Source organism: Pagrus pagrus, assembly GCF_965226575.1.
Source record: "Pagrus pagrus genome assembly, chromosome: 24".
Taxonomy (NCBI): domain Eukaryota; kingdom Metazoa; phylum Chordata; class Actinopteri; order Spariformes; family Sparidae; genus Pagrus; species Pagrus pagrus.
Window position 1 is genome coordinate 18,218,926 of NC_140206.1, and position 23,442 is coordinate 18,242,367.

The following is a 23,442-nucleotide window of genomic DNA, read 5'->3' on the forward strand; positions in this document are numbered from 1 at the left end:
GGCATTTTAGATTTAGTCAATTCCTAGAAAAACTATTGATGACTCATCCTGCACTCGGGGTGTATCCCAAGACAAACACTTTAATCATTTTGATGATGCTGCCATGGATTTATAAAAAACTTTATTACTGATTTGGATGAACTCATAGCTTTACATGTTGCAAAAGTAACTGCTAACTCCTGCTAACCAACAGCTTCTCTGTGTTGTTCTGTCCTGGTCCAGTTGTGTCCAGTTTAACATTGAAATAACTTATTTAAAAAAAACACACAGCAGTCCTGAGTCCTGAGCTCAACCAAATCTGTCTGGACATCTTCATTATAAAGGAAAAGTGAACATTTCTTTTGGAGAGTGAAAATATTTTATTCTTTCATGAAGTTTAAGAATGACATTTTCTTGTTACCTCTCACAATCATGTCTGAGGATATTTGCAGTAGTGGTTTAATCCTGCTCATGGAAGTGGATAGTGGATAGATAAAGGCTGATATTCTGGATATAAATTAATTTATGTTTTTTGTTATTTATCGGTCATAAATATGAAAAAACATAAATACATTTATATCCAAAATGGAATCTTTGAGCAACAGCTTAACTGGCCGATTGGACATTAAAGACATATATTAGGCTTTTCAGCTTTTGCAAAGGAGGAGTAGAATCATGGATTTTAGATGTACAGTATTAATTACCCTGCAGGATTATCTGCACAACTATATATAACTATATATAGCTACATAACTTAGAATTCCATGGGGTGATGAATATAGATATAAAACATTTCTGCAGCTTCACGGCAAAAAAGCATGCAGCATTCTCCTAAACAACTGCAGTATCTGGGGACTTGTCTTAAAATGTAAAAAAAACATTCAAAAAACACAAATAAAAACATAAAATGGCTCCATACAGTTTGTCTGGCGTATGTCAAGTCTCCTCAAGACCTGAGATCCCAAATTGATTTTTAAGAACATCATTTAAACTTCTTAACCCTAAGCTCATGACGGGGCGCATGCTGATGCTTTCAGCTTAGCAGCTACAGTCATTATTTCGGCTTAAAAGAGGGTGTAAATAATGTTGATTTTTCGGGGGGTTTTAGTTCAATTTGGGATCTTTGGCCCTCTGAAAACTTGGATTACGCCACACATAATCTGGCGTTTTGGTTGCTTTTTACATTTTATAAACAAGTCTCCAGCCACTTCAGTTGTTCAGGAGAATGCTGCAATGCTGTTTTGCTGTGAAGCTCCAGAAATGTTTTGTGGATGACGAAAACTCCACCCAACTTTCCAGTAGTAGTAATATTAAGTGAACTTGTGCTTTAATGAGGATAAACATTTCTCCTCAGCCTCCATGAGCTCATTTCATCTGTCTGCTGAAAGCTTGACCTTGACCTCTTGATTCTGTATTCCTTCTACTAATAATGTATTCAGCTTCTCTTCCATGTGCTTCTAGTTGCAAAGTGCATTAGTCGAGTATGGGCTTGTGCTGTTCTTCTTGACCTTTTCAAAACCAATTTTTAACCAATTAGTTTTTGTATCCAGACCTAACAAACCTTAACCATAGAAGTGATATACAGGATCAGTTCACATCACTCCTGTGCTGGAATCTCATCACTGCTTACCTGCTGTAGTGCAACCAAAGTAGAATAATTAACTTTGTCCTCACTAGATCATTAGCATGCTATCCAGTATCTGTCTCTGTTGGGCGAGTCCTTCTCACTCTACTTACCCCTGTAGAGGTCTTTGGGAGACTGGCAGGTGTGGCCACAACCGTTGGAGCAGCATTTCTTCTGAGTGGAGCATTCTCGGTCGTTGTCACAGCTCTCCACGCAGGCCGCTGCAAAGCCGCTGGCTCTGTCCGGAGGTGGACAGACGCCCTGCTTCACTTCCAACACCGACTGGAGGAACTCACAGCTGGTCACACACTCCCAGTGCTTTTTAGGAAACACGCGCTAGATGGGTTGGAGAAAACCAGTTAACTTGTTTTATCTTTAACTGTTTCTGATTTGATTTGATTTTAATTTTTTCATTTAATTTCATGCTTTGATTAATTTAATAAGAATATTCCACAGAAGGCTGGAAAATCTTGTCACTTTCACTCCCGATCCAAAGATCTTAACTATTAACAGTGCTGAATGAAGGCTATGATACAGTAACCCTACTTCTATAAGCCCTCTACTGGAATACCTCTCATCCAATCACACGCACGTACTTGATCACTGAAAATGTGCATGTGTGCAGCCAGCTAGTCTGGGCTACCCCTGATCCTAGTGTGCACAAAGCACACAGTTTGAATATGTGTTGCAGTATACCTCACACATCTCTCTGCAATTGCTTTTCCTCTTCATCTCCCAGGAGTCTTTGCAGGGCTCCAGGCACTGTGGAAGTGAAAAAAACAAGTGTGAGCAATGAGACAGATTACAGTCGGATAAGAACAAGATCTACAATCTTTTAATCACGTGTCAAATGTTTTTTTTTTCAATTAATTTAATGAGTTCTCTCATATTATCTACTCCCGGCAACTGCTTATGTGTGGTCACCTTGATGTTGGTTAATTATTCCAATATCTTACACGCTCTGCACATTTACTCATTTCTCCAGGGTAAAAGTCCTATAATGTACACGTATCCACACTGTATGACTTCTGTCTACAAATGAAGCACTTTTAAACTGGAAACGTGCCAAATTGTAATTACATTTCCTCCAAAATATATTTGGAAAAAGCAAATAGCAGTATTTAATCAGATTTTGTCACAAAGCAGTTAAATGAATTGGTTCAACAGTCTGACATGTTGCTGACTTATCTTGTGTGCTGTATTATCCAGAGTCAATAAGAGCGCAGATCTGATCTGAAATGGATTGTGTTACAACATACTGTATGTGAGGGAAAGTTTATGAATGTTTCTGGAGCATGTCACCAATTAACAGCTTCGTCCTCTGTACCATAAAGCTGGATCCTGCCCTAGTAAGCAGAGGCAGCCCAGGGGAGCGAGTGTACACTGATTGTAATTTCATGCTGTAGTGAGAAACAGTGGGGAAGAGTGCAATGTACAGAAGCGTCCCAAGGACGCGGCAAGTTGTCTGAAAGTTAGAGAAGCGCTGTGAACTCTGAACAAACTTGAGTTTACTCAGAACCATTTGAACCTGTGAGCTCGTGTTTCATTTTCCCCGGCAGATACACATCGGGTTAGGGTTACCCACTCACAACAGGTTATCTAATACAGGGCTGGTTTGATTGGATTTGGCTGACAGTGCAGTGTCGCCGGTCCAGGATTTGAAAAAGCACATGTATTGCCGCTCTGATTAGTTGTAGGTCTATCCAATTGCGTCCATTCTGCAAGTCTATCCAGCACAACGCACCAGGGTTAGGAAACTCACATCAAGATTTGAACAAGGTTCTCAAGGTTTTTTTTTTTAAGTGATGCAACAAGTGAGAGAAAAAATACAAAAGAGACAACGTAAACAATGTGGATCGCAAGACAAGATAAGACATATAAGACATAACATAACGAAATCTCTAGGATCACTCCTTCACAAACCCAGACTCCCCTCTATTCCCTCGCAAGGCTCCAGATTCCTTGAAAGAAATATTTTTGTCGATGGCACATTGAGATCAATTTTTCAAAATCATCATCCAGTCACGCTCAACCAACTCCGATGTGATGAATAAAACACAGTTTGCCTCACACATTTTCCAAAGCATTACCCTGTTTTTATATCTACACTGTGTTCCAGGGCTTCCAGGTAGCTGTTATTTTTTATTCATTCCACCACAGCGTGAACATCAACTCACACAGACTTGGTACGTGTTTGAATTCTGTCTGTGTGTGTCATTCCTGTTTTTATAGTTGTGGTAGTTACACTGTAGTTATATTAAGGTTATGCGGCAAACCAATATGCACTTATCACAGCATCACCACATAGCAGCAAGGGACCTTTAACAGCAATAAAAGCAGACTGTTGGTTTCTATGAAGGATCATCTAACTTGAGTTAAGTTTCAGATGTGGAAGTGTGAAATGTATTTAATTTGCTGCTTGTGGTCACCTAGAATTATCAGTCGGCCAACATTTTGCCATTTTATCCAGGGAAAGTGCCCAGATCACATATGTGAAGATAATAAAAAGCTAAACATATGTCAGTAGATACAATGACTTATTTATAATAGCTTTGTTGCACAGGCTTATGGTGTACTGTACTTTTTTGGCTAAGATACATATTTCAAACCAAAAATGACAAAACAGCATGAGTTGTCTGATTGTGGGTGTTAATACAATATTTCTTCATCAGAAACACTCACAAATGGGCCTCATCTAGTAGTTTATACGATTACACACAGTACAGTTCATTACTGGCTTATTATTGCATAACAAGCTAATTATTCAAAATGATGTCATCAATAAAATATATTGTTATGTTACATTGTTAGGTAACAAATGAAAAAAAGACCTGCAGACTGAAAATCATCTGCTTCAGTGACTGCTGATGAGAAATGTAGTAAATGTTGCTGATTAATTGCTGAGTTAGTCAGAGCTCTTGAAAACTTTCCTCACAGAGAGCCACTGCAACACATAATAAGCTAGTCAACGCTAGTTAATGCTGAGCCTAACTTTGTGATGAAGATGTTCTTTTGAATCTGATGTCTGTGGTGGATTTGATGGTGTCATACATTCGGGAGAAATCGAAGTAAGCTGTTTGAATCAATTAGGACAGCAATGTTTTGATTGTATTTATAGCCAGAAAAGGCACCTGGAAGTGAAGAGACAAGCCAGAATTGAAAGGGGTGGGCATCATGAGGTCAATAAATATACTAGTTAAACACAAGCAGTCGGGCCCTTGTCTGTTTGTTTGTTTTTTTGGGGCCGGTGAGCACGTAGAATTGGCGGTTCTTCGGTGAGAAAAATCACTGATTGGCTGTTCAGGTAAAGCCTATCAGTGCAAAAAAGAGAAACAGAAACGGGGAAAAGGGTCCATGACTTCAGCCAATTAGTACAGTTTCTCCTTATTTTTCTCCTCTGCCTCTTTTTATCAGACATAGAAACAGCTATATTAGCAGGAGTGGTGTCAGAAAATGCTGCTTGATCACATCAACAGTTTGTATATCCGCAGAGAGGTATTTCCTTTCACGCAGGCGCAGAGCTCAAAAGCTTGTTGGCTGCAGTCTTTGTGGTGTGATCAAGTGCAGCTTCTTGGCAGGGGCACGGGAGACATGAGGCTACACAACAGTGCGCCGTGACGTGGCTCGTTCTTCGATGTCACTGTGGTGTGTCGGGGCCTTTAATCATACCTATTTGAAAAGTTACACTTCCTGGCTTCAGCTTTGACCGATGACATTACGCGAGTGAAGTCTTCCAGTTCAGTGAGGGATTGTCGGCAACAATTTTAGGTGCGTTCACTTAGTTTGACCTCCAAATAGATAATAAAAGGAGTTGGATTCTCTGAATAAGCTGCTGGCTTGTTTGCAATCTGTCTGAGGGCTCTACTTTTGTCACAGCCAAGTGATCAAAGACAAGTGCTCCCAGCATGGCTCATCGGGGAGTTCTCAGCATAGGTGCAGTGCAGCCGGAACGTGCCGGAGAACCGCTCCGCCGCTTTTTTTCTCCGAGTGAGGAAATCAAATGTTGACAGTTGCATAATCCCTTTGAATGCGGAAGTGTTAAAGTGATGAATTGCTAAAACGACTAAGTTGCACGGTTTGTCTGGAACAAAGGTTGGCATCTTCTTGTCTGCAAGCTGAACAGCTCTGCATCGTTACATTATGTGATATACATGAAACGAGACAGGCACGTACAGTATTCTGTACTCTGTGTGCTAGGCTGAGGGGCAGCATTTCACCCGAGCTACACAAGGACAAGCAACTAAGAGTGAGAGCACAGCAACAGAAGCAGCAACTGCATATATTATAGATTGATTTAGGGTTAATTTTTTCTTGGAATAGCTAAAAAGGTAAAAGTTCATGATGTTGCTGTAATAAGTAACCATGTGCGTGCACCCCAGCATGCCTTGCATGTGCAAACGTGCCTGCACATCCAGTATTTAAACAAAGAGCACTACACACCTTCTGAGCTATCAGGCACACTTGTAGCACCCTTGAAAATGGGGCAGGATCAGAAAAAATGCATGCTAGTACGTTATACTTTAGGTGGGCGTGGCAATCACGGCCAATCAAATTCACTACTTTCATCGTCTTTAAACTCAGGGCTCTCCACGCCATGATGCACTGACAGTTTGGGAATCCTGTGGAGACTTATAATTGTCTGGGACTTGAGTTTCGAACCATAAGAAGAGTTATTAGTCAGTAAACTGACCCTGTTCCACACATGATGCATGATGTTCTGTTCTAACTGTGATCATCATTATTATTACCCTGGGTTTCAATGTTTGACAGTCACACGGTCTAAAATGCTGACTCAGGCTTTTCGAGTGTCTGCATCAGCCAGTGATGTGCACCACTTCAAGGCAAGAGTGGAGAGGAGAAAAACAGTGGCTGCCAAGTGGACTACAGTGCAGTGCACGTAGCGCACGGCTCTTCCTGCTATGTAATGAAGACTCCCTGAAGCATGTCTGATCGCTCTGTGCCAGGCCTGCCATCTCCCATCTCCCCTTTCTGGTCTCCACAGGAGAACTTGCCCACTAATCCAGACTGACGTTCCTACCCTCGTGCCATTCCCAGCGTCACCTCAGCATCAGTTAGTTTTACGCTCCATTTCAAGCTTAAATCAAGCATTCCATTCCAAAACCGCAAATAAAGCTGACTGGGGGGAACTTTCTGATGTGGTTGAGAGAGATTTGAGCACCTTGGTCCCACTTTGGTGAAGACAGCAGAGATATTTTTGTCTGGGCTGCAGAATTTCGCACCAAATTGGAATTGGTTTGCGATCCGAGCTGTTCTTTTAGGTCACAGAATGTGACTTGTGTTTATTTGGCTGCAGTGTAAAGCGTGTGTGTGTCTGTGTGAATTTGTGTGTGCGTAACTTGGCAGTTTGCGCGCGCTACTCCTCCATGACCAACCGGAGATAATGGAGCGGACAACTTCTCTGCTGACCGTGCAAAATGCTTTTCTTTTGGTGCTTGACAATGTTTGATTCGCTGCCCAGACAAACCCCTCGGAGAGCAAACAGGCTCGGTTTGTCTCTGGCTTCCTGTTTCAACGACTCGCACTGCTTTTGAAAGCGTTCCAGACCTTTTCAACAGCCCAAGACAAGACCTCAGCTTCTCCCAAGAAACAAAATGCAAGCAAATTGTTCTTTGATTCATTTGAAAATGTAAGTGCGCGGAGGAGTGAAAGAAAAGGATGTCTGGCTCTCCGTCAAACATTAACACAGGGCTGTAGGGAGTATTGAAGTCCACTAATGGCTGCCAAGTGCTTCTGAAAGAAGGTCGTTACAACAAGCTCAATGCCAATTGTCTAGGTTGTGAACTAAGACACCGGTGTCAGTGAATACACACGATGACCCTCCATGACTCCAATGCTACAGTAGTGCCATCCTTAGCTCATTTTAAAGAGCTGAATTGAACTGGACTGTGTGGGAGTGTGTTGCTAATCAACTCTGGCACTTGCAAATGGCTGTCTGCCTGGAGGAGATAGTGACAGAAGGATTAACAAGCACTCATTACCACCAGGGTCCGTGAGGACGACATGGGGCCAAATGGTCACGAGCCAAAGTGATGGGCTGTCTCACAGCAACGAGCTTCAACAAGCTTCCCATCAGGAGTGTCTGAGCTTCGGGGCTGGACAGGGATGTATCAATACACAATTGAAAGTTTCTAGTCTAAAACAAAGAATCAGGAATATTTCAAAAAAGCTAAACCTTGATAGATGTGTTAAGTGCTGTGAGCCACCACCCACACCTGCCTCACCCTTTGTGTAAGGAGACGCGGGACGAGATAAAAAAAACCAAGAAAAATCAGACCATCAATCACATAAATACATTTTTTTTAAAAATAATTTTTGCCAGCCTATATCTTAACATACATGCCTAACCCATACAGTACATGGGTTGTGTCAGACTTTCTTGTTTTCCATCATTGTGGCGAACAGGGTCTCAAAAATTCCATAATAATCTATTATTACCCAGCATTTTAAGTCTTTACTTCAGATGATGATAAGACATAACCTATTTAATGGAATTTAATTTTCAAAAAAAAACATTAACATTTAATATAGATAACAAACGCAGCCTACAGAATATGCATTTATAACGGCATGAAGAGAAACAGAAACCAATCATGCAGGCACTTTTCATGTCAACACACACGAAGCAGATGGCTTTAAAACAGTGGTTATTGCACTTCTACAGGCAAATATGAATGATATACGTTCACAGAATTAGACAACTAAGATAAGATACTGAACAAACCATTAACAAGCAGAATTAATTGAACTAATTGATGTGCTGTAACCTTGTCTGAACTCATACCCCCCTCCGGGTCCGAATGGATTTAATCTGGGTGCTTGTTTGTGTGTAATCAAGGAGATTGTTGCAGAGGCAATTATCATTATTGTGTCTTTGCCTCGGACAGACGATTACTAATAGCCATTTTAATTTTATTCTTAACCAGAACTCTGCTGCCACACTTAAGGCTGGAATTACCAGCACCACCTCAGCCAGAGTTTAGAAGTCGATCCTGCAAGTCCTGCAGCGCGCATTGCTTGTGCACCAGGAGGGCAACTGCACCCCTCTGCGACCAGTGTTAGTGTCTTAACGTGAGTTTTAATCTGTCAGAATGATGGACTGCCTCAGATTTTTCTGACTTAAAAAAAAAATCAGTCAATGATGGAAATTATTCAGTTTAAGTGACCTCACGACCCATAATATGTGCTCATCTATCTACTACGTCCATGGGTGTATTATGGGAACAGAGTACTCAACCAGCACTCATTGTTTTAAGATGGGTATTAGGGATGTTAATGATTAATGATAAATGGATTAATCGTTGTTAAGAATTTAACTGATTGAAAATGTCTAAATCGACAATCAGACGGCATGGATACATCAAAAAGTATTTTACAATTACAGATTACAGGTGCTTGCTTTTCAAATATATCAAAATAAAACACAAAATACTGGTATGAGAAAATGTATTTAATTAAAATACAAGTCATTTGTAATTTAAAAAACTATCGTTTCAAGAAATTACTTAAAATTTGCATCCCTAATGGGTATAATGGCGGATTTTCGTAGCGTTGCAGGCGGTCGTTCGCATGAGAAATGACAGAAACAGCTGCATCAGATAGAGGAGAGAGCTTTAGAGAGGCTCACACTCTCTCCCCTCTGCACAGCTGGCCAATCAATGAGTGAGGCGGCTGTGAACGTCGGATCGCCAGTTCAGAAAGTTGTTCCGACAGAAATGGTCAGACATGGCCCAGGGAAACGGACGTCAGCAGCAGACAAAAAACGGTGCGTCGAGACAGAATATTCACATCTAACTTGACTTGTGTTGAGTTTGAATAAAGTGTGTTTTTAAGAGGAGTTAACAAGGCAGTTAAGCTCACTTTAGTTCAGTAAAAGAGATCAACCTGTACTCTGTTTAATAAGGAAATATTTGTGTAAAAATATCTCCTAGCGAACTTGCCACTCACTTACATCTCCCAGCTGAAAGTACAGGGGCTATAATAGTGATCAGGGTGAACTGACCTTTCACATTTTCCAACACATAAATGTAGTTTTGCCTCCATTTCATGCAGCCAATCATATCAAACCATCCCAAACACAAATAAAACAATGCATCTGAACGGAGCTAGCCACAGCCCTGACGTAATCAGGCTACAGCTCCTGTTAATGACGCTGGCCTTTGATCGAGAAGCTGCAGACGAGATGAAAGAGCCGTGAATTCAGCGGCAACACTTCAGAGAGCACCTGTCATCGCCGAGCAGCTCGGACCGCTCTCTACCACATCTGCATGTAACGCTCCGCCGCTGTACACTGATGAAAACTTAAGCGCGCAGAGGAGCAAGCTGCTCCGGAGTAAATTGCACTCGCACGGGCTTTTAGAGGAATGCATTGATTGCACATCGCACTGTAAGAGCCTCTCATTTCACAATTAACCGCCATTAAACAGGAGTGTAATTTGGAGGGCTCTCCAAACTAAAAGCCACTAAAGGCTAACACTGCTCTGTACTCACAGACGGCATGTATTGTATCCAACTCCGTGTGTCATGTAAAGCACAGTTTGTGGTTAATTATGGACAGTGCTGAACTTTTTTCGTCAGACAAGAAGACATGCAGATATATATGTGTATATATTTTTTAAGACGGGTGGCAGTGGGAAATTGTGGCATTCAATACTTTCATACCTTGGCTGTCTTATGACTTTTGAAATCCCCTCAGTCCCTTCCATCAAATGTGCTGACTGTGCCAATGCTGATACTTTACTTTACAATAACTATGACATTTTCCTTCATTCCTTCCTTAAGTATATCTGTTATACAGCCAAACAGGAAAGCACTAAATAAAAGCATAAAGAACACCTTGCTTTCATGAAGTGAAACAGATCTGATGAACGAATAGGAAAGCTGTTATCCCACAGTTTTCTTATTACATCTACATCACAAGGGAGGAGTCAGTGGGGACGGATGCTTAAGACTTGAGGCTTCAACATAATAAGATATTACAACTGTTTTATACATTCGCATTTCTGTATTCACATATCCTCAGGGAGGATCGAGCATGAAGCTCCACTGACGCACCAATCAAAAGAGCATTTACTGATGAAAAGCATTGCCTATGATGCACATTGCACGTAATAGACTGAAGCAGCTCTTTATATTACGAACTAATTCACGGTGCGATGAAAACATTTTCTCCCTGTGATCGTTCATTAAAGCGGCCGGATAACTCACTGTAGAAGCTCTTAATAATGCAGCCGGCGAGACGTCTAATGCGCTAACATGTCATCACAATTACCCATCACGGGGATCGCATGGTTACCAAAGTGAGAGGCTGCTAAGGCGTGTTAATATCTCCATGGTTCAGCAAGGAGACAATATCTCTCATGGGGGCTGTTAAATATCAAAAAAACACTGAGGCGAAGCAGTCACACAGTGGATGTGAAATAAAATTATGCGAGCATGATTTCATGAAAGTTGCACAGCGTTTTATAATGTGAACATAATATCATAGGTGGGAGCTCTGCAAGTGTGTGTTCCATCTATTACTGTGTGCCTCTTTCATGAGTGTTGATGTATTAGCTGGAGAGCTGAGATTTATGGGGCATCGGAGAATAAACAGGCAAGGGTGATGAATGGTGGAGCTGGGAAATGGGTAATAACCACTACAGTACAGCAGCATGCGTCAGGACATGCAGTACATGCACACACACGCACAGCGCACTGTCACCGGTTTGCATGGGGTGTGATTTATTGCCAAACAAACATGCACACACACTGAAGGTGCACACGTGCCTGCCGACGAGTACACACAATGTGCACACACTCAAAGGCAGAGTGATTTATTACACTAGGAAGTCCCATGTGACTTCCTAGACTGCTGCAACCTTTATAATAATTATTTTACGGTATGTTTTAATATTAGATCACAAACAAGAAATGACCAATAACATTTTTTTAAAAATATATAGATTTTTAGAGGTACCAGGTTTTGAAATGGAAGAAGAATGAGTGGGATAAAAAAGGGTCCATAATGAGTCCTGCTTTGTAAAACTTGGTGCCTACATTACCCACAGTGCAACTTAGCTAACTAACTTAGCCACTAAGTGATATCACTGGAGGCAATTTATCAGATAACATGCAGTTTCCTCTGGAGCTTTATACTTTTTCCACATATGCAGAATTACTCCCAAAGACCTGTAAACACACTTTAATGTGTAAAATTGGTGAAGTTACCCTTTAAGAGAGGTATACCTAAACGATGTCCTGTGTGAGAGTTCATGCATTGACAGAAAAATCAAACAAGGGGGGCTGTGACTTAAAGAAGTGCGGGAACCACTGGTCACCTACCTTTGCACACTGTTTGTGATTATGACACCAGCCCAAGGATCCATTATTCTGAAGAGAAGCATTAAAGGGAGGCAAAAACAGAAACACAAATTAATAAATGGGTCTAACTGAATTAGGTGCAGAGGAATACATTTTAATGCCCTAATTACAGTGCTGTCACAGCTCCGAGGCATCCCATGTAATTACCGTTTGTCAGGAGAGCATCGCAGAGCTCCAGAGTTCACAGCACAACTGTTATTTTTCAGTATGTAGACAAATTACTGTTTTTCCTCCAGTTTGTTGGAGGAAAACCTGACTTGATGTCCTTCATGGCTCCCTGCTGGGAGCCTGAGGCCGTTTGCCGAAAAATAATGAGTGCAGATCCAGATCACTTGTCAAGTCACATGAGACGGTGCCGTAATAGATGTTTTTTTTTTTCAATGTGACTTGAGAGGCAGCCTGGTCTCTGATCAGCACTCCTGTTTTCTAATGGCTTGGATTTGTTAAGGTGTACACACTGTGTATGTTTAACCTGATCAGATTAAATCTATGAAAATAAAAAAAACAAAAAAACATTCGCCTCCATTCATAAAGGGTTAGACACATATAATATGCATCCCCATGACTGTGCCCTGGTGTTTTCTTGAAAGACTGTTTCTCCCAGGGAACCTAAAAAAGAAGGGATGGTCATTACGTCACCAAATCTTACTTTGGTGCCAGACTGTGGTGTCAGCTGTATTAAAGGTCAATGGGTGATGCATGGAGAAACACACTAAAACTTAAAATATCTACGTCGTGTGACTTCTGATGAAGAAATACCTCCAGAAAAATAGAGAATGCACTTCAGAGAGAAGGTTAATGACAGCTGTCTCCACAGTCTGGCCCCAAAGCAAGATTCAGGGACGTAATGACCCTTCCTTCTTTTTCATGTTCCTCGACTCCACTGACTCCACCCCTCTCACCTGCCTGCAACCAACTCATCATCTGTCCCTATCTGCTCACCTGCCTCCCATCAGCTCATCACCTCCCCTATGGCTTTCCTTCCCCTCCTTGCAGGATTACTGTCTCTGCTGTGGTAGTTGCTGCGCCGGCTCTTTATTCAGTCTTTTTACTGATTTCCCTCATGTTTGGTTACCTGTGTTTAACATCATTTCCCCATGTGCCTCAGGACAGCCTCATCAGCCTGCACATTTCCAGCTCAGCACCTTTCTACCATCTTCTCCTCACCTCAATTCCCAGAATGAATGTAAAACGTTCTTATTGCATCGCTCCCTGCGTCTGTGTCTGCCAAAAATACACAAACCAACAATGTGTTGGTCTGTCCCAGCTCTGAAAACAAATATAGATCTTTTTAAAGGTCCACTACTTTCCTAATGCAGCTGGTAACTGTAGTTTTTAGCAAATGTTACTCAAACGGGAGGATGTGGTGCATCTGTTGAGGACTTTTTTCGGTGGCGGATTAATCAGCATTTGGCGCCTTGGTGAGTGTATCTGGCAACAGGACGGTGAATGTGGGATTGAGTTAAAATAAACTAAAGCGGTAATGAAAGAATATCTCCCCCGGTGCAGTGTGTTTCAGTCCTGTTCCCAGGGGCTGCCTGCCCAGCATGTTCTGGATGTTTCCCTGCCCTAACACACCTGATTCAAATGAACAGGTCGTTATCAGGAGCGTGATGATGAGCTGATTATTTGAATCAGGTGTGTTGGCACTCATGCCTGAGTGCACAAGTGTGACTTATTGATGTGTTTAAAAAAGGAAATGTTTAAACAATGGAGCTGAAAAGACAATTCTGCAAAACCCTAAGTTATGTTAAATAGCAACATTTTTAAAAAGGCCATATTATGCTTGTTTTCAGGCTCATACTTTTATCTACGAGATAGATTTACTGGCTTTAATCTTGAAAACCAGCATTTTTCTCATACTGTACAGGAGGCTGCAGTGCGGGCAGGCTCTTGTCAGCTAATAGGGCCACTTAGCTCCATGGCTAACTGAGCTACTTGATAGAAGCAGCTTGTCAATACAGACAAAGACAGCAACGCAAAGAGTATAGTGAGCAATAGTAAGCACTTACGCTGCCCCCTATAGTTTTGTATATGTATTGTCATTACATTGTACCAAATCTACAAATCTCTCATTTTTTCATCCGTCACTTTTAACTGTCACGGAAAATTGTCTGTATTTTTTTTTGTGATTATTTTTGTGATTATTAAATGTGTCCGACTAAACATGTGTTCAGTGTTTTGCATACAAACAGAAATGAACATTCAGACTGAAGCGCCCCGGGATTACAGACAGTTGTAGTGTTGGTGGTTTTGAGTTGTGAGCATGTGGCCTTTCAAACACTGACATTTGCTCTGTCAATAAGTAAATAGAGCGTTATTGATGGAGAGCTCAGTTGAATAGTCTCCTCTGGGGTTGGATATTAGCAAAGTGAAGGGTGCTCTGCTCTCTGAATTCCCTCAGGACTAACTGAGCTGCACAGAAAATCATTTCACTATGCTTCAATGGAGCTGCTCAGAAAATACAGTGTCTGACCAGGCAGCCCCCAGCAGTAGTAATGATATAGGGATGCTGTGGCTGATCGGTAGCCAATTGGTACTGGCTAGTAATCCTTTTTTAACTGTTTAACTGTTCTAAAAGGTGGCATGAAAAACACAGCAGACACAGAGAGGAGAGGCACGTAATAACTGCACAAACTGGAATAACATTATAAAATCAATGGCCCAATCCCATTTCCAAGTTTGTTTGTTTTATTTCCCACCCAGTATTGGAATACACCAAAAAGTGGGACTGTCGTGTACAAATCTGCAATAACAAAGTTATGTTAGCAAGCTAATTACCTCCCAAGGCATCAGTGAACTGGACGCTATTGTTTTATGTTTGTTATGAAAAAACGGACCACATTACATTGCAACGCCAGTGTCTTCTCAAAACCCTCATTTTAAAGTGTGCCTCAGAAAAATCTGCATTTGGAGGGCCATGTAGCCCTGACACATCACCCTACCCCTCTATCCCAACAAAGATCGGGACACCCTACACCTAAGTGTGAAGGCACAGAACAGAGGTCAGAGATCCCTATAAGTGGTCAGGGCAAGGGGTGTACTGGGATTGGGCCAGTGTCTGCAAAAAATGAAGACAGAGCTTGAGGGAGTTCACACCCTGTTCACTTTGTCACCCCCAGACATCTGGCCAATCACTGAGTGAAGTGGGCAAATGTGAAATTGTTGGTTAAGGACAGAGATAAAAACTCCTCCCTGACCACAGGCACCATTTACTTGTCCAAACCGTGGCTGTAATAAGGAGAGCGCACAGTGTCCATTTCACTTTGCTCTGCAGCGATCCAACAGACTGACTCTCTCAGTAAATACAGTTATTATTTAAACTCCTGGTGATGGGACAGAACCACGCTGTCAAACTCGCACATCTGACATTACCACCGCCACCTGTCCTCTCCCTGCAGAGGAGAAGCTGATTCACTCACTCTGATCACTACAATACTGATTACAAGAGTAAACGCTCTTTTGAATGACAGGTATTTATGAGAATAGTGTTGTGATCAGGGCCCTGGGGCTGGGCTACAGTGTGTGATCCAACAGATGCCTCTGGGTCAAAAAAAGTATTTCAATTCTGTCATTATGACAGTTTAGTTAGTTATTATTATCATTCTATTTGTCAAAATAATCGGAATATGATTTTTGTTCAACCAAAGCAATAATACAGCAGCATCAGAGGCGTGCTGTTCGTGCTCACAGATTATCTGTGGCAGGACGGAGGGGGGAGGGACAACTGGAAATCAACACTGACCCTATCCCATCAGTCAGAGGGTTGGAGGGATGATCCGAGTCACTGGCTGACCTGGATCCCCTCTAACCCATCCCATCCCTGTCTGTGAGGGCAACGTGAGAAGCGTTTCACACTACAGCAGCCAATGATTCGAGATCAATGCTGCACAAAACCATCACTGACTGACTGTATTAGATATTGAGCATCTGAGGTGTGTAGTCCTTACAGTAGTCAGTGGAGCTAAAAGCTAAAGATTATCAAGACAGCCCCTCTGAGGCAGTCATGAATTAGCCTGATTTCTTCTTCTTTTGTGGACCGGACCATCATTCTGTGCAGTTATCATTGGTCTAAGTGAGTGTACAGGCATGCTGTCCCCATCACTCCAAAGCCTGGAGCATTGTGTGTGTGTGTGTGTGTGTGTGTGTGTGTGTGTGTGTGTGTGTGTGTGTGTGTGTGTGTGTGTGTGTGTGTGTGTGTGTGTGGACAGCTGCAGACAGAGGAGGGATCTCTGAACAATATAATCAGGATAACAAATCTTACGGTCTGCTCTGGACCCTCTGCTGCGGTCGCTCACAAAGTCTTAATAAGGATGTGAACTCTGTGTGAAACATGTGAGTGAGTGGGTGAAAATCATTTATTATATAGATTCAGAAGTGAAATCCTATAATGGAATTCTACTTTTCTACAATGAAAAAGTTACACGTGGGTATTTTATAAGTTGTTTCTAGTAGTTAAACTCAATATTTAGATGATATAAACTATTTTTAAGACGACTAAATGAAGATATGAAGTATCTCTGGCAGTGTGGAGAGGGATTTGAAAAGTGAAAGTTTAGGGTGAGGCCTGGAAATAAAAAGCTGCATACTGCACTACTACTACTTCTACTACTAAAAATATTATTTATTATTTTATGGCTCTGAAGAAAGTTCAAAGTTTCATTCAACCATCAACACAATATGTGACTGTCCCCTCCTCAGAGAGAGGCAGGCTGGTCCTTACCTGCTGCGGCGTGGAGAGCGCCGCTACGCTGTGCAGGCTGAGGCACCGCGACGCACACCTCGCCCTGGAGACCGTCTCCGACCAGGTCTCATCATCATCATCAGTGTCACCGTGCTGCCTCCTGGCGCACACACCGGAGCCGGAGAGGAAAATAATCCACAGAGACAGGCTCGTCATGACACCGCTGCTCGTGGCCAGCATCTTCTTCCTCGCGTCCAGGAGAGGGGCTGCAAAACAAGAGGATGCGGTGAGGAGTAAACTGATGGAAGTCCACTTTAACAAGAATTATATAGCCAAGGGAGGAGCCAGAGGAGCTAGGCGTCTACACACAGTCAGGGTCAGGATGCTGAGAGGGTTTAACTCCAGCCGGCGGAGCTGTCAGTTCACTGAACTCACTGCTTGTGCCGTTAATAAAGCGCCTAAACTCACGATAGGAAAAATCAATGACTGAGAGGAATATTTGCTCAGAGCCAAAGCAGCCCATGATTAAATTAATCAGTCTGATAATTGGTGGATCCATTGTATACAGCATATACATACATGTAAACATATATATACTTTTACTTTTAACTGAACTTTTGATACTCTTGATATCAGATACTTTCACTAAAGTACTACTCGTCTGACTGACTTTCTCTCTTACCAAAGTAATAGATTAACACTTTTGGGTACTCCCTGGATATGCAGGACTAGGGCTGATCCCAGCCTTTTTGGAGGATTTCATTAAGAGCAATTTAAAGCAACATTATGTAAGTTTTTAACTTTAAAATAACAGCTTCAAAATCATGTTGATGGTTCAGTGTCTTGTAACAGGGTGAATGGTGTCTCCTCTGTCTCTTGTTTCTGCTCTATGTAACTTCAGTGAGAGGGGAGGATCACAGTGTGACATACATGTTTACTTCAACGTACAAGTTTTCAACACATAACATTGTTTTGATGTGATGAGTTTTTCCTGTAACTGCAATTACATGATGATGAGTCCTGGGAACTTCTGTTTCCGAGTGGTGTTGCACTCAGAAACTGTGGGGGGCGCCAAATCACACAAAGTGCCTATTTCTACACAATGTTGCTTTAGTTATTTTTCTCTTAAATAATGCTAAAAACCCTTAACCCATTCAAATTGTTACAAAACTGTCGAATGTTATGATGTATATTTTTGTTCATTGTAGTGTATTTATAACGCAAGTAAATAAAAGTATGTTGCTCCAAATAGGACATGTGTTCAAAATGACCCCTACATATACAGTACCCTCCCTGACCTCATTCATATCCAGCAATACATTTATAAACAAAACCATTTCAACTTTTTTTTCTTTATTTCTTCAGTTTCACTTGTTTTATCACATCAAACATGATGATAAACACTAGATTATAGTTTATGAGAACACTTCAGGAGTTTTGTAACATTGCTTATAAGTCAGTTAAATAACTCAAACCAGGCTTGTTTTCAGTGGCTTATCATCATTTTATGGACCTCAATTGAAGCAAAATCTTCAAACTTTGCCTTAGTGATTTCACAACTTATGCACCATCGGCCAGTGCTTCTTCTGTCAGAGGCAAAGCAGCTGTTCTCCTAACATGTTTAGGGCCTGGCTTTCATATCGTCAGGTGGAGGTGATGGTGTTGGAGCTACAACTAGGTGAGACAGCTGCCAAGGCCAGTCAATATATTGCATATTGCCAACATTTATTCTGGTGATTGGGTTAGACAAAGGAAATCTTGATATTGATGCACAATTGATAAAGGATGCTGTACCCACACTGCCCGTCTTTACTGTGCTGTGCTGGTTGGACTACTTTTGTGCCGTGATTTAGTCCAATGAGTAAAAGAAAAAAAGAAAAGACAAATCATGTCTTTACATTTGAACCCACCCAAACCTACTGCAACCCGATGGGCCAGGCTGGGCAGGTCAATTGAAATGGTTCTTTCTTCTTTTAGGAAAAATATAGTGTGAAAATAAGTGGTAAGTGATAAGTGATAATAAGCGATGGACCTACTGTCTGTGACGGGACTTTATGTCCTGGGTTTTGTTATTCCTGAGACAATGATTTGAACTCAACACAGAGGCTAATTTTTACTCTTCAGGCACAAACATTCATTCAGCTAACATTACATGTAACTGTGTTGGGCCCAAGACGGGTTCCAACGTAAAATACAGAAAGTTACTCTCTCTGGCTTATTCGGAGTCAGACAGAAAAATGTGCGCTGAGCTGCACTTTAGTGCACAAGCTGAAATAAATGCGAAGTAGAAGTACATGGAAGGGTTGTGGCTGTCCAAAGGTCTGTGGTCTGATCTCTGACAGGTGTCTCTATTGCAGGATTTGAAATAAGAGACACTCTTCATCCTCTGCAATGTGCAAATGAGAGCCCTAACATCATTTGGAGCCCGACAAAGAAACCACATCCAAATTCATCAGTTGAAGGCCGTATTGCAAAATCCTGGTGAAATAAGGTCTAAACATTTCATCGTCTTCAAAAAGTCGGTTAAAAAACTTTCAGTTTTTAACCAGTACTGAAACATCTTTTCAACGATGGCCGGGGCTGTTTTTAAAACATATTTTCAACAGGAAAATGCTCACTGGCTAGATTTGTAGAGTGATGCTTGTTTGAATATGATTTGTATATATCACTTTTTCTCTATGTTTATCCAAACTCTACTGAAACGTCCATTAAGAATGTGTAGGAACCCATAATGGAAGTACAACCTATCATCACAAGAACACTGGAATCATGACAACTGTGAGCATATTCTGAATGTGCTGCCACCGTATTAGCAATACCTGTGATGTTATAATATTTCATAAGATTTATAGCATCTTTCCAGTGGTTTTCATTTAAGTCCTTTAAAGGAGAAGTTTATGTTGGTGAATTGAGTTGTTTTAAACAGACAGGTGGAACTTTTTCCAGGAGAGTGAGTGTTCTCTTCTTAGCGCAACTAATTTCAGGAGGATACAGGCAATGTATTTTCCAGGGAATTCCAGCTGTAGCGTTCACTAGTAGCTGCAAAACAACAGCATTTTATGGACTCCTCTATTAAAGTAACCACAAACATATCTCTCATAAGCAGGAAGGGCACCGCTGCTTTCCTTGCCCAGGGACAGGAGAAAACATGACGTGTCGGAAACTCTGAAGAGATCCTCCTCAGGTTGTTGGTTCTCTCATGCCTGGCACAAGGGGCCCCACTTGTGCTGCTGGAGCATCCTGCGGTGTTAACGAGATGCCTATTTTTCCCAGCCGCATCGCATTTATCAACACACACACTCATACTGTTGTGCTCTCTCTCAGGTTTTATAGTACTGTGTCTTTGGCCTAATGAGCCTTTGCAGCTGAGAGTTTTTACCTCTCTGATTCAGAGTCAGGTTCATTACACCGCTACATGGTCCATCTCATATACTAGAAGGCAATAAGGTGTTCTCAGAAGCCAATAGAATTCCACGCGTTTCGACCCGACTGACCGAATGCTTCTCAGTTTACTCACTGGAGAGACTAACAAGGAGCCCACAACTAAAGTCTCTGTGGTGCTTTCTGTTTTGTTTTGCATCTGCTTGGGGTATTCCTAAAATATGTGTGGAGCTGATGCTCTGGTGGTCCACCCACAACAGGAAGAAGAAAATCCCTGGGAGCTCCCTGCTGCGGGCTTGACTTACCGTTTCGCAAATAAAAACAACACACTATGACAGTGTAATTGACTCATCGTGTGTGCAGCTGTGTATGGCAGTGTGCTGGGGCTGGTATTGGCTTTTTTTCAAAATGTCAAATACAGTTCAATCAGGAGAGACACAAGTAAACATGAATGCGGAGTCTTTATTTGATAAAAACTTTGGTGCTGATTTGACAGATCTGTAGAAATAGAGCCCTATAAATAGTAGCCAATCAGAGATCTCCCCGGGGACCAATCGACAGGCCCCTGACCTGATGGCTTACTGGTGGAGGGGCAATGTTAGGAAGCAACACACGGCAATAACAGCAGAGAGAGACAAAACAGGTGCGGTGGTTTGTTCTTTAGATAAGATGATCATTGGAGGATAGAAAAGACTTAAATAGATTGTAAATTGGATAATAATTGAGGTGGAACCTAAGTCTGATGGCAGAAAAGGCTGACAGTTGTCTCCTGCTTGAACATGCGATGAAAGCTTCACTATGATTGAGGCTCCTTATTATTCACAGTAACTAATTGGGGGGGGGGGGGGGGGATGCTTGAATAGATAGTTGTAGAAACATTACAGACTCTTCCATACCAGTCTGAAGAATCACTGGTGGGAATGAAAGTGCATTATCTGCAATGGCCTTACCAAAGCCCCTGACTGCAAAGGGTCTCCTATCCTTGGTGATAAAATGACTGAAATTAACTGAATAGCAAGGTTTATTATTATTAAAAATGAGAGGGACAACTGGGTCTCATCACATCCGAGATCAAGCTGCAACCATGTTCAGACCGACAGACCGCAGGACTTCAGCAGAGGACTCTGTGTTTACGTCATTGATGCTTGGTGCCCACATGCAGTCACAGTAGATGGACAGTGTTTGTCTGATGTCAAACTTTTAATGTAAAGATGCCGACCATATTATCGTCGGTACCTCGTTGCTACTCTTTACATACATTATTAAAAGAAAATACTTACTGTAAAAAAAAACCTTGACAGTGACCAGAGCACAACCCATTAAACACCTATGGGAGTTTAAGATCTTCCTGATATCACCAAGTAATTAACAGCCCAGGATCAATGTCAAAGTTAGGGTTAGAGGTTAGGTTAGGTTAGAGGTTAGGGTTACAGCGCTCCTGGGCGAACAACTTTGACATTGATCCTGGGCTGTTAATTACTTGGTGATATCAGATCCTGCGGGAGATTAAGAAAAGACATGTAAGACAGTGTTCACCACTTTAGAGAATAACTTTTGAAAGAATGCTAGTTATCACTCCTGCTCTGGGGATCCAACTAGCACATTTACACTAGACAAGAACTGTGATTGGTCAGATTGAGCTGCTTGTGTTTTTCTCTGTGTTTTGTCCTCTGTTTTTTTGTATTATTTCTTAGTTTTCTTGGATTCTCCTTGTCTCTTTTTTGTTGTTTTTGCTTGCATTTTGGGACTTGAGCTTGGTACTAAAGCTTACTTTTTGTTTTTCAACCTGCCTGCCTCTGTTTGTCTTGCATTTGGGTCCTTTTTGTAAAACCATAAGATATTGCTTAAATTTTGGAGAGAAAAGAATGCCCATAATAACCACAATAGATAAAGATCACTAATCATAAAAAATGACTTAAAAAGTTCCATGAAAAGTGACATCAAATAAGTTTCCAGAGCAAATCACCACATCAACAAGATTGTGATATAATGAGGACTATTATTACATTATTCAAATTGAATGTGGGTCTCACTGATGACAATAACAGACAAACGTTTATTCTTCTTGCCTAACTAAGAAGAGTCCATGTCGAGTTTTGTCTCAAGTGTTTGTTGTACACTCATAATGCATCAACATGTCCCATACACCACTGTGAACAGCAAAAGAATAGTTATGTTCCTTTTGCTTTATAGTGCTCCTATACTGTCTGACATACAGACATCCTCTCACTGTGCTGGGTGAGGAGGATCTCCCTCATTGTTCTCACTGATGGTCTAAATGCTGTTTTGGATCCTTTTCAATGAAGACAGGAATAAAATGGAGAAAATGAAGTCTTTGGTGAAACAGTAAAGGATAATTTGAATCATTACAGCTATAACAAAGACACTACCAACACGCCAAAGAGGTAGGCTGATGTGTTACTACCACAGCAACATTAAAGGCATATACCACCCAATTATCTAAATGTGTCAACTGTGTTCTTACTTTGCAAATAGTCGAATAGAAAATAATAAACATTTCACATCATCTTGTTCTACATTCCACAATGAAGACCCTGTACTACCAATACCAGAATGAATGAATAAGGTAGGACTCTACCTAACGTTAGCATTATTACATAGACACTCGACACAATCTAATTCAGAAACTCTGAAAGCAAGAAACTTAAGTTGAATTATTATCAAAACTAGCTAGATAGCTAGCTTATTTTATTAATGTACAATGTCTCCATTGGCTTGTGCGACACACATGGTAAGCAATGCAATGATGGCAGTGAGGAAGGCAGACGAGACGTTCAACTGATGTCAAGATAAACACTTCTTTTAAAAAATGGTACTCCACTTTAGGAGCATTTTAAATTGTGTTGCAAGATTCTTCCAGGCATGAATATGGGAAATATATTGTAATACAGTTACAGTTAAAAGGGATTTATTAATGTTTCAACCACCTCGGCCTGTTGCTTTCACCTCTTTTGGGGACCATATTGTTGGAATGTCAATCTATTGCCAGATTTCAGCATTGTCATAAGCACAGCTGAAGAAACAAGTTTCCCTGTACAATAAAATTCTTCATTTGCCTTCCACTCTGAATGCCGTTTTACAGTTAGATACTAGTGACAAAGTTAAAAATATCAAAACTTACAAAATATAGGAAACAATAACGATAATATATATAGAAGAGTGTACAATGTACAATATGAAAATGTTTAACTTAATAATATTAATAATTAATAATAATATTTAACTTGAGTGAGTGAGTGCAATGTTATTGTATCTGACTGAAATGATTCAAATAAGACCAGTTTTTACATTTTTTTCCTTAAATGACATTAATATCAGACGAGAATCAGTCCAGACAAATATCTGTATCGGGATCTGCCGAAAAAAACCCACA

At 41.2% G+C, this 23,442-nt stretch overlaps 1 protein-coding gene across 1 annotated transcript in view; it reads right to left on the reverse strand.

Moving 5' to 3' along the window:
* anos1a (anosmin 1a) overlaps positions 1 to 16,907 on the reverse strand; it is a gene marked incomplete at its 5' end in the record, with an annotated part of 29,725 nt that extends 12,818 nt beyond the window's left edge. Inside the window, 4 exons of the mRNA XM_084346690.1 lie at positions 1,717 to 1,939; positions 2,300 to 2,365; positions 11,945 to 11,992; positions 16,707 to 16,907. Of these exons, the coding sequence (XP_084202816.1) occupies positions 1,717 to 1,939; positions 2,300 to 2,365; positions 11,945 to 11,992; positions 16,707 to 16,907 (538 nt within the window). The remainder of the gene's footprint in view (positions 1 to 1,716; positions 1,940 to 2,299; positions 2,366 to 11,944; positions 11,993 to 16,706) is intronic.
* Between the last annotated feature and the right edge of the window lie 6,535 nt (positions 16,908 to 23,442).